Source organism: Artemia franciscana, chromosome 5 (assembly GCF_032884065.1).
Source record: "Artemia franciscana chromosome 5, ASM3288406v1, whole genome shotgun sequence".
NCBI classification, from domain to species: domain Eukaryota; kingdom Metazoa; phylum Arthropoda; class Branchiopoda; order Anostraca; family Artemiidae; genus Artemia; species Artemia franciscana.
Genome location: NC_088867.1, coordinates 47596252 through 47609004, shown reverse-complemented (window position 1 = coordinate 47609004; position 12753 = coordinate 47596252). Strand labels below are relative to the sequence as shown.

The following is a 12753-nucleotide window of genomic DNA, read 5'->3' as shown; positions in this document are numbered from 1 at the left end:
TGTGGATCATTTCGATGGACTTTAACTTAAGGAGCACAGGAAAGGCAATGGGAGACCACGGAGTCAAATGGGGAGGAAAAACCCTCCTGGACTTAGATTATGCTGATGATTCAGGCATCCTAGATGAAAGTGTGAGCAAAATTAATGAACTTTTAGAGGTTTTGCGAGTTTAGGGTGCTAGAGTAGGCTTAAGAATTAATGTTAAGGAGATTAAGCCACTAAGGGTAGGAATAAGTGAAGATGAAAAGGTGACATTGAAAAGAGAAAAGATTGATCAGGTGGAGAGCTTCACTTACCTTGGCATTATTATTAGTAAAGATGGTGGGAGCAGTGAAGACGTTAAAAGTATAATAGCCAAGGCTCATGGTTTTTTTCCTAGTTAAAAAAAAAGTTCGGAAGAATAGGAAGATAAGTCTGTACATCAGGATTAGAATATTGGAAGCCACAGTGACGACAGTGGTCAAGTATGGCTCTGAAGTTTGGGCACTCCCCTGAAGCATTGAAGCATTTTTCTGGGTACCCGGCTAACTGATCGTATTTCAAACAGTAGGCTGTGCTAAAACTGTGGTTCAATCTCGCTTTCTATGGCTATAAAGGAGAAAGGTTGTGATTCCTAGGGCACGTTCTGTTGATAAAGAATGACATTACCGAAAATTCTCCTTTTCAACCACGGAAAGCAGGTCATCCGTGGTTGGGGTGGGAGGATGTCATAAAGAAAGATTTAAAGGAAATGGAAACTTCCTGGAAGGGTGTAAAGAGGGAAGCTTTGAAAAGATTGGAACAGAGGAGGAGTGTGCGTACCTCTGTTGGCCTCAAGTGCCTTGGTGCCACGGTGAGTTGCTAGAAGAAGTAGAAACAGTAAAGACCCCAGAAAACAAGACAGACCACTTAATGCCCTATATGGCTCTGATAAGCTTGCTGAACCAGAAGTGAGGCTGAAGTTCTTTTTGAGTCTTCATAATAGGTTTGAGGGTCTCAGCCATCTTGGTGAAGGAGAGGAAGACGTGGGCGCTATATGGAGTAGCATCAGCAACGCTTTCAAAATATTGGTAAGGAAGTAATTTGACATAAAAAGAGACATAAAGACCAGTGAATCTCTGATAAAACTTGGAATTTGATCCATGAAAGAAAAACCCTTAAACAACATTTAGTTTCAGCAGGGTTCCAGATTGATGCAGTAATGAAGCTGCTGACGAAGAGGGATAAGGACAAGCTCGTAAGGCAAAGTGTGAGATCTTACAAAAGGACTTTCCTAGAGAGCAAGGCAGTGGAAACAGGAACGGCAGCAAAAGAAATGAGATTCTAAGACGGTCTAAAGGATCACTAACGAGATGATCGGCAAGCGGCAAAAAGCTGATATTCCTGTCAAGGACAAAAACGGAATAATAGTCACAGATGAAAAAGGGATAAAAGAAGTCTGGGCCAACTATTTGGAAACTGCCTTAAGCCCCCCAGAACCAGTCAATTCCCCCAATATATCGGAGACTCCTTTGCTTATTATTGAAATCAGCACCGATCCTCCGACAGAAACTGAAATAGTTTATGCGTCAAAGCAACTGAAGAACAGAAGAGCTCCAGGAAATGATAGAATTTCCGCTGAAATACTAAAAACGTCTTGTAGATCTTGTTTCAATACCTAGATTCTACTGTTTGGCACTAAATGGGTCGCCGAGGTTGACCCGAAAGAGTAAATGCGCAGTACCCTTGTGAAACTGTTCAAAAATGATGATGTCGTGCTGTGCGACAACTGGGAGGAATCAGTTTGCTCTCTATTTCGGGAAACCTTCTTGCCCTCATAATTCCGCACCGTATCCATCCAATGATCGACAAGCATTTAAAAGACGAACAACACGGTTTTCGTCTAAATCACTACAGTACAGATTTCATTTTTGTACTACGAATGATGTTAGAAGAGACAAACGAGTGGAGACAGAAGTTATAACTTATTTTCATAGGCTTCGAGAAAGCATTCGACTCTGTCCACGGGATTCACTCTATGAAATCCTCAAGAACTATGGTGTCTCCCTGACAAACTCGTAAAGCTAATTATGACCCTTTACAAGAGCATGGAGTGTTGCATTCGGATGAGCGGAGACCAATCAAGATGTTTCAGGATCATCTCCAGAGTAAAGCTAAGATGTGTCCTGTCTCCCTTTCTCTTCATACTGGTGATAGAATAAATCCTCCGCGGATGCACAGATTACGGGATCCCAATCAGCAACAAAAAAAGGATTCCAGATATGGACTTCGCAGACAACATAAGTCTTTTAGAATCAGACAAGCAGAAATTCCCACAGTTCTTGGATGTTGTGAGGGAAAATGCACGAAGGTTTGGCCTTAAGGTAAATACATTAAAACCAAACGTATACCTGTCACGATATCCCATCTCAACATAAAGTTTGGTAACGAGGATGTAGAAAAGGTTGTCCAGTTTAAATGTCTGGGAAACACAGTGGATAATACAGGGGTAATATACGAAGAGATCCATACATGTATCGGAATGGCTAGTGGCTCGTTTACCAGGCTTGAACCTATGTGGTGCTTACAGAAGTTTTCAAACAGGCTAAGACTTTGAGTCTTCGACAGTAATGTCCTCCCAGTTATGCTGTATGGAAGCTAATGCTGGAATCTAAATCAGCAGCAATAGACAAGACTTCAAGCCTTTGAAAACCACTGTCTGCAAAGAATCCTCAACATAAACTGGACACAATACGTCTCGAACCAGATAATACGCCAAATTACTGGGTAAATTCTAGTCATCGGTATGACGAGGACCCAAAAATGGAAATACTTGGGACATGTTATACCAATGAACGACGACCGAAGACAAAAGTACATCCTCCAGTGGCAACCAGCGGGAAAGCTATTATAACAAAATTTAGAAGCTGTAGCTAAAAAAAAATAGACAAAACAAAGCCGTAATTGTAGTGGGAATGCAGTCATGAATATGATGGGTATGCATTTACATAATTTGAAAAACATGTTCTATGCTCCCTTTGATTCTATGCTCCCTTTGTTCTATGCTAAGCGCAACTTTAATGGTAACAAGCTGATTCTGTTCGAACTGAAAATCGTTTCAACAAAATTAAATAGATAAAAACAAAATCCAGATGAAACCTTGAGACAATTTTTATCGGAATATGATTTTTCTAGACATAAAGCTACCAGGTAATGATCGTATAATAGGGGTAAGTGCTTTCAACTGATACTTATTAACAAATTAGCCAAATAAGGTAAATAAATATGATTTTTGTATCGAACAGTTTGGGGTAATTAACTATAAGTGTTAAAGGCAACTGAAACCTTAAAAAACGAATTTTTATAACAACATAAGTATCAAAATGATCGGTTTTTTTTGCTAAAAGTAATAACTGTAAATGAAACTAAAACAGCTATAAGAGTAACGAAGTCGCTAAAAGTAAACACTTTGCTAAAAGTAAGTAGCTCGTGCTAAGTGCTAAAAGTAACTGAAATTTAAAAAAACGGAAAATGATAACAACGTATACATAAAAAAAATGCTTCTTTGTAGTGAGCCCAAATACAGAGTCAAATTTTATATTTTTTATTCAGCCCACACCCGACTCTTAACGCTAAAGTTTGACTTTTCGTCCAAATGCATTAATAAGGACTGCTCATCTTGAATTGAATTAAGAAGCATTTTTAAAGCACTATAGAACTTTATAATAAAGATCTGGAGTTTGTAGATGGGTAGCCCCTCCCATAAATTCGGAATAATTTCTTTTGATTTTCAGTTTTCATGTTTTGATGTAAGATGCGTCATCAAGTGCTGAAAACCATACAGTGACTAAGGTGGACCAAGGCTTGTAAGGTTTGTAGAAGAAGCAGAAAACGACTGTTTAAAGAGTTGCTTTAAAACTGTTTTCTGTTTTTAGAAAAAATCACGTGTAATAGAGAATATAACAGAACCACATGGAAAAGTTTTCTGCTCATTTAAATTTTCAATTTTGTTATTTACTTTTCTTTTAATTTTTTTTTATTTGGTACAAAAGAAAAAACCAATAAAAAAGAAACTCAGTTAAGACTGAAAACTATTGAATAACTGAAATACGTTCGTACTTTTGCGGAAAGTTTTTCCCTTGATTCTCCAGGATACAGTGGGTTTTGGATCACTGCCAACTTCACATTTCACCAGGAAATCCCTGCCTTCAGGAGCTAGCTGCACTTCTGGAGCGTCAGTAAATGTAATTGGCTCTGAAATAAAAAAGAGATGAGTCTACCCGTTACGAATGTTTATAGAAGCGAATAATATAGTTTCCCCGATCACCATGAAGTAGTTTCAGATAGGGAGTAAAAAATTACGCCCCTGATGAGAGGAGAACTTAAAAAATAACGCTAAAAATATGTAAAAATAGGTTAAAAATAGCTACAAATAGCGTATGAATTTATGACAAAGTTAAACCAAAATCAACCGTTTGATATCAAAAACTCTATACAGGCTTACAGGCAGGGATGCCTTTAGGGGGAAAAGAGACGCTTGACTCGGGCACTGAGATTTTAGGGGCACAAAATATGAAATAAATAATCTAACGGTTATAGTGATTTTGTAATTTTGAAATTTTATTTTTATCAAAATAAAGTAGAGGGCACAGTTAATAAATGTAAATAATTAAATAATTATAATCAAATAATTTTAAAATGATTAAACAATAAATTATTAATTAATATGTAAATTGAAAATAATTTCGCTAATAAATGAAATTTTGTTAAAATTTGGTCTGAAAATTTTGTGGAAAAGAGGGGGCAGCGGGTTAATCAAGATTTCACCCCGACGTAAGAGAGGCCAGAACTGCCACTGTATACAGTTAATTCTCAATGTTATGTCTTTGCAATGTTACCTTGAATAAAGAAACATTTCATATCTATTTTTATCATCCTCCTCTGTGTTTTTCAAGTATTATTTTTATATTGTGCCTGTTTCAACTTATAAAAAGAAAGAAGAAAATTTACCAAGTGGTACAAAATCAGCCATTGATTTATTTTTAATTAGCACTTACCTTCCTACGATTTTCATATTTCTGTTGCATTCACTTTGGAATACAAATATAATGCTCATTTTGCTCTAAATATGGAAAACAACAAAGCTGGTTCAAATCAAAGGCATGGTTGCGGAAGAAAGAGCAGCCTTGTCATCTTGCTCATATTTGCTTGCTCATAAAAACATATTGTCATATTTTCATATTGTCATAAAAACATATTGTCATATTGCTTGCTCATAAAAACAAAATCTTAAATTAGTTTGTTAACATTATTAGCCTTTAAATTACAACTTTTACTAGTGTCCCACCATTATTGGTTTTATTATGTTTTCTTGGTATCTACAACTTTTCATTTGTCTTTGATCTGTCGATTCATTACGTATATAATTTTACAAAATCTGTAATTAGAAGTCAGAAAAGAAAGACAATGGACAAAATTTCAAACATTGTAATCTGTCGTTGAAAAAAAAATCCCTTGAAGTTTTAAAACTGCTTCACTGTGCCTTGCTGCATTTCAAAACAAACAATATTGCAATACCGCGTTCCAACACGGTGTGATGTTAATACTCTGTACCACTCTGTATGTGTTGTTTCCAAATTATTATCCTTATTTGAAGCTGGTGGCATATACTTTGTGCCACTGTGTATGTGTTGTTTCCAAATTATTATCCTTATTTGAAGCTGGTGGCACATACTTTGTGCCACTGTGTATGTGTTGTTTCCAAATTATTATCCTTATTTGAAGCTGGTGGTACATACTTTGTGCCACTGTGTATGTGTAGTTTCAAAATTATTATACTTATTTGAAGCTGGTGGCACATACTTTGTGCCACTGTGTATGTGTTGTTTCCAAATTATTATCCTTATTTGAAGCTGGTGGCATATACTTTGTGCCACTGTGTATGTGTTGTTTCCAAATTAGTATCCTTATTTGGAGCTGGTGGCACATACTTTGAGCCACTGTGTATGTGTTGTTTCCAAATTATTATCCTTATTTGAAGCTGGTGGCACATACTTTGTGCCACTGTGTATGGGTTGTTTCCAAATTATTATTCTTATTTGAAGCTGGTGGCACATACTTTGTGCCACTGTGTATGTGTTGTTTCCAAATTATTATCCTTATTTGAAGCTGGTGGCACATACTTTGTGCCACTGTGTATGTGTTGTTTCCGAATTAGTATCCTTATTTGAAGCTGGTGGCACATACTTTGTGCCACTGTGTATGTGTTGTTTCCAAATTATTATCCTTATTTGAAGCTGGTGGTAGATACTTTGTGCCACTGTGTATGTGTTGTTTCCAAATTATTATTACTTATTTGAAGCTGGTGGCACATATTTTGTGCCACTGTGTATGTGTTGTTTCCAAATTATTATCCTTATTTGAAGCTGGTGGCATATACTTTGTGCCACTGTGTATGTGTTGTTTCCAAATTAGTATCCTTATTTGGAGCTGGTGGCACATACTTTGTGCCACTGTGTATGTGTTGTTTCCAAATTATTATCCTTATTTGAAGCTGACGAGGAATTCTTAAAGGATATTCAAGATCATAGAAATGTTAGGCCTTAACTTTAATGAGGAAACCAGACCATTCGTCTGAATAGAACGTCTCTGAAACCTCAAAGAGCGTGATTTTAATATACGATTTTTCAAATTTTCATGAAAGCTTAGTCGGGCTAACCTTGCACATTTGGTAAATCCCCTTTTCCTCTCCTTTAAGTTTAATATTCTAACTCAATATTTTTTAGACAAATATTATATCTTAAAGAGGATATTCTTCGTGTAGAAAGCGATGTCCTCAAAAACAGGGAAGGTATAAAGAAAGCACTTTCCACCGCTTTTTATAAGCTCAATTGAAGGATATATTCCCAACTTTCGATTCTAAAGCCCTCATTAGTTTATATCCAAGCGTCAGCGGCACGATATATCGTAGTTAAGGGTCTTGTGGTGCAATTAGAAAGCCTCTATGCTCATTAAACACTCATGCAAGCTGCATGTTTGAAGCAGTGCTTGTTTCCTACAATTTATCGGTTTTTCACCCTTCGTCCCCACAATGAAAAGCGGAAGCAACAGGAAGCAACATGTTTGTTGCTCTGGCGTAACTTTCAAAAAGAATTATTAGTTTCCAATATCAATAAGTAAATGATTACAGTGCCGAAATACAACAGAGGAAAAGGAAAAAAACACAAAACTTTTGTTTTCTTTCATTTAAAACTTATCACAGGACTTTTAGCAATTGGAAAGTAGTTGTTTTTATAGAAGTAGTAATTACTACCAATATTACTAGATATCTTCTACAATATGTTGTAGGCGTAAAATTAAAAAGGCAAAAAAGCCATTTTTTATTGTAAAAATGCACAAAAACGTACAATTCTTTAAAATTATTTTATTCTAAAAGGCACTTATTTGAAAGTTTCAATGAGCAAACATTTAAAAAAAAAAGCACAAAATGGCTTATATCTCCTTATACCTCCCTAGTCTAAAATTACTGGTAAATTACAACAACTTATTGAATTAGCAACTATAGCGCTCTATAGAACTTGGTTAGAACGTCTAAACGAATGCGGGGATGTTGTGAATGAATATTGACGGAAGACTCAAACACCAAACTTGAAATATAAATTTTCAAACTCTCTACTACATGTCCAAATGATAGGTATAACAGGGAGACTTGCACCCTAAGTGACCTTTATTTTGATCAATATATTTGGAGCAAATGGGCATTACGGCTAACAAATTAAGTGGCAACATCACCCTTTTTATTAGAAAGACAGTCCCCGGGTTCAATATAGCTCTTTACAATTACTTATTGAATGGGCACAGCTATTATACTCTATTGAACGCGGTGTTTGGACAAGCAACTTAATTTTATGTGATTAATTACAAAATTGGAAGAAATCGTCAAAGACTAGTGGTCTAACTTTACCTCTCTATACGCATATTTTGTTGCCATTGTACCAAAAATCCTATTCAAAATGAAAAAACCTGATAGATAGAAACAAACTTGCTGGTCCACAGCAACTTTTAAGAAAGTTCCTTACATAAATATTTTTATTTTGTTTGATCAGACAGTTTGTGGTAAATAACTGTTACTAAGAAGCGACATGGCCCAAAAGTAGACGAAACTCTAAAAAAGGAATTTGGATTACCTATAAGAAGCTACGAGCCTAAAAAAATTGTCAGATTTTCAAAAAGGGGGAGAAGCAGATCCTAAGAAGTCAAGTGATCTTCACAGCATCAGATTCAGAATATCAGTCAGATCCAGAATATCAGACTCAGAATATCAGTAATCCCTAATATAGAGTCTTCAAGTTCCTATTTACAAATATGTGAAATTTTCTGTTTTTTGCCCGAGACAAATCACCTATGTGTGTTTAGTTCCTTTGTTTTTTCCCAAGGGTGATCGTATGGAACCAATTATCCTAGAATATTGATAGAGGGCTCAATCGAATGTACATCAAAATTTTGTGTGCCTTTATTAAGTGACCGAAAGGATGGGAAGGCAGCTCCTTCTTTCTTCAAAGGCATCTGATCAGAACTCTGAGAAAACCATTTGATTCAGCATAGTTGAAAGGTTCAATAACTGGGCTTCTGAGTATAACCTAACCCCAATAGCACCTAGAGAAAGGAATGTAAGTTATGTAAGGACTGTAAGTTCCTGCTGCTTACACATATTATCGGTTACTTGGAAATGAACCTAAAATTTTTGGGAGGAATTTTTTATGTGGGAAGGGAGGAGGTAGTGATTCTCCTTTGTGAGAAATTTTCGGAAGAATTTTCCAGGGTGAATTTTATATTAGGGGGGAAGGTTGATATCTTAGGCATGATAAGAAAAAAGTCTTAAATTAAACAAAACAAAATTCTGCTGAAAGTAAGGAACGACAATAAAACTTAAAACAAACGGAAACAAATCCCTATATAAGTGGGACTGTCCGTTCCTCGTCCCTTGCTCTTTACACTGAAATTTGAGTTTTGTCCCAACTGAGCTTTCACCTCAACACCCAGGGGCTACAGGGGGCAATGTCATCCCCAAAGGCATAGCTATTTGACCTTTCAACTACGATGGATTCTGGTTACCTCAAAATTTTGGTTGCTTGTCTTTAGGGAACTAGATGCCCTTCAATCTTTTTGGTCGCTTGAAAGGGTAATAAAAATTTGATTTCCGTTCGAATAATTCCTTTCTTGATCTATTAAGACCATTGATTCCATATGATCACCCACGAGGAAAAAAATGCATCTGTGATCTTCTTTCTGGCAAAAATAAAAAGAATTTCCAAATTTTGTAGATAGGAGCTTGAAACACCTAAGTAGGGTTCTCATGCTGAATCTGATGGTGTAATTTTTATTTACATAGCTTGACCTTTTAGGGGTTATTCCCCTTTTTTCAAGAAAGGTAAATTTTATCAGACCCTTAGCTTTGGATGGGTCACAATGAACCAAAGGAATTTCGTATATTTAGAATCACCGTAAAAATCCTATCTTTTTGAGGTATCTCTTTCTATCAGAATTCTGTTTTTAGAGTTATGGGCACTGTTGGGCCGAGTTTCTCCTTACTTACAGTTCGTTACGACGAACTTTTTGATAAAAATCACAACATTCTCCTTATAGTATAGTCAATCTAAATTAATTTTAGGGGTTGCTTCAAGAAAATTGCAACAGTTTTGATTTTGGAATCATTCGAACCGGCAAAAAAATTTCTACAATACATAAGTAATCAGCTAGAATCAGTCAAGGCAGAATTTACGTTTTTCGTCTTTTCTTCCAAAATAACGACTTTATAAAAATGAACTTGCACTGTTAAAAAGTCGGTGATAGGAAAATAGGTGATCGGTGATACGAAAAGTCTGGAACTCAATTCTGTGTTTTGGCCATCCCTGAGTCATTCCCCCCCCCCACACACACATGCAAAAAATAAGGTGTGCATTAATATATGTTGGATCTTACATAAAGTCAAATCCAAGCAGAGGAAATTTACACTTCCTATGCCGAAATACTAGGGAAAAGTTGTGTCCTAGTATCTTGCACCCCCTCCCCCAGGCATAACCAATCAAATGAAGGATTTTGCATGTATCTAAAAATCGTCCCTCATCTGGAATGACCTTCAACGCTCTCGGTGAGAAATTATTCAATAGATGCGGTAATGCGCAAGAACATGCTGACCCATTTTTAAGCAGTACGCTTACTGATCAATTTTGGCTTATAGGTAACTTTTTAGTTACATTCGAGATTCAAGGTAGGTTTTGCCAAGCTGAAATTGGAGCATAGCTAAATAGTGAAAGTACTTGATGGGAATGTTTTATATGAGCCATGAAAAGTAAGCATACATTTTACTGTCAGTAAATACTGCTTCTCCAATAGAATGTTGAGATGTACGGGGGATAAACTACAACTTTGTAATTAAACGTACGGTATAACAAGAATTTCTCGTAGAACTTTAAAAATTATCTGAAGAGATTGGTATTGTTCATACTCTAAAGCGATCAGCTTCTAATGCACGTGAAAGATGGTTTTACCTAAAGTCACTTTCATATACTCAGACACTATTTGGGGAAAAATTCTACAAAAATTAGCAAGAATGCCACCTAGCCTTCATGTCTCAAGAAAGAATTTCTAGTTTGGTTGATCGATCCTTTCAAAAGTTAAACTTCAAAAAATGTTTTAGGTAGGTCAATTTTATTTGGCATCTTAAACATTGGTCCGGAAACTTCAGTTGCAAACAATTTCAGACATGCTCCCTTACCTCACTGCAGCTGGTCACAACAATTAAGTGAAGCTGCTGACAACAGATTAACATACTTTAGCATCTTTTCTAGTCTTTAAAACAAGACTTGCATGTTGTGAGAAGATCGTAAAGATTTTGGAAAACAGCCACTGGATTGACTATAGATAGAGGAATGACAAAAGCACAGAGACTTCAGAGGGTAATGGGACATCCAGCCTGTGATCACCTTACTATTCTGATGCAAGAAATGACTAATATTTCGTATCACACAAGCTACCAACACAAAGAGTCAAGTATTTCAAGTAAGCAGAGTGAATAAACTTTCTTTACCTTTCTCTGCAAATAGTAATTGACTTTGTCAAGCAGTTGTCTCCTTCCAAGGGTGATCCGCTATTGCTTTGAAGCCTTGCTACTGGCATAAAAGCTACAGAAAATGGGAACGCCGAAGAAGCAGTGGAAGTCGGGAAAACGATTCTTAACGGAATGGTAAGGAAATTTATGAAGGAACATTCGTTCAAACGGAAGGATCAGACAGTCCCTTTGACTGCGAAGCAAAAAAATGGGGGAGGAATCCACCATTTAGACATGTCATCGAAAATTGGGGAGCGAAGACCCTTTCGCTCCCGAAGATTCGAACCAAAACCTGCCAACTGCTTCCTTTTGCTCACGCAGTTCTTGGCCGCGACACCACTTCCCGTCTACACGGACTTGGCAAAGGGATTGTGCTTAAAATCCTGAGAGACGAAGACAGTTAATGAAAAATTTCAACTTCTTCTAGAACTGATGTTTATAAAGAAGAGATTAAAGCAGAAGGAGAGCCTACACTTTCTATAATGTACGGTGGAAAATTTACTGACGATCGTGACATTTACCAACATCAAGTCTTTCAGCAGAAAGTAGCAATGTTTACAGTTTTTGTCCATCCCCAAGATATATCTCCTACTTCAGATGCAGCAAAATTTTATTTTTTTCAAACCTACCTTCAAGTACAAGATTAGATTGGGCTTCAAAGCAGTGCCCTTGATCCTGAGAATTGGGGAAGGAGACTTAAGAACGACATGATGTACCCCATCTTCACGGATCTTCCAGCGGCACCAAAGGATGTAAACATGCAATAGGATATATGGGATATGGAAAAAGAGCACAAGTGTAGACTACATCTTAATAGGGATACAAACATGCAATGGGATATAGGATATAGAAAAAGAGCATAAGTGTAGACTTCATCTTATAAGGGATATAACATGCAATGGGATATATGGGATATGGAAAAGAGCACAAGTGTAGACAACATCTTATAAGGGATATAAACATGCAATGGGATGCGGGATGGCATCGAAGGCGACATTCCTTGCAAATCTTGCAAAGGCCCTAGTTGCTCTAACACTCTGGTCCAAATCAAAGATAAAGAAGACATTTGATTAATTAAATAAATATGATGAAGCTCCAATCCTTTTGTAATTTTAAATTATCTGTAATTTTGTATTCAAATTAAAATCAAGGATTTATGTAGTTGTGAAGTTATCTATTGGATTCTAACAATTCAGGGTTGACGCCTTTCGGGTGGAGGGTAGGGGGAACTAGAAATGAACACGACTACTTTTCTGCTTTTGCAGTCCAATTTTTTCCAGTGTGAATTAAATTTTGCGTGATATTGCTCTCTGTACTATATCGACGCTATATTGACTTGTGAAAAGCAAGGTATATTGCTGTACTATATTATAAGCAAGGTGTACTGGTATATTGCAAGGTATATACAAGTACTGTATTAACTTATGAACAGCAAGGGGGTGGTAAGCTGAAAATGAATGTTCAAATCAAAAACAAAGTGCAAATTCGTGATGTACATACCAGATTACCTTATTACCGACTTTCTATACGTGCAAATTAAGTTATTTTTTTAATTCTTCATTTTAAAAGAACAGACAAAAAAAGGTCAGTTCCTCCTCGTCCGATTTCGGCCGACATTTTATGTGTTGCAGAAACTTTTTATTTGGTTCGAGTGGTACCAAAATCAAAACTATTGCAATTTGTTC

The 12753-nt window shown here is 36.4% G+C and overlaps 1 protein-coding gene across 1 annotated transcript in view; it reads right to left on the bottom strand.

The window, feature by feature from the left end:
• Window positions 1-12753, bottom strand: part of LOC136027509 (neural cell adhesion molecule 2-like) — a gene marked incomplete at its 3' end in the record, with an annotated part of 154758 nt that overhangs the window by 94659 nt on the left and 47346 nt on the right. The window contains 1 exon segment of the mRNA XM_065704824.1: window positions 4078-4212. Within this exon segment, the coding sequence (XP_065560896.1) occupies window positions 4078-4212 (135 nt within the window).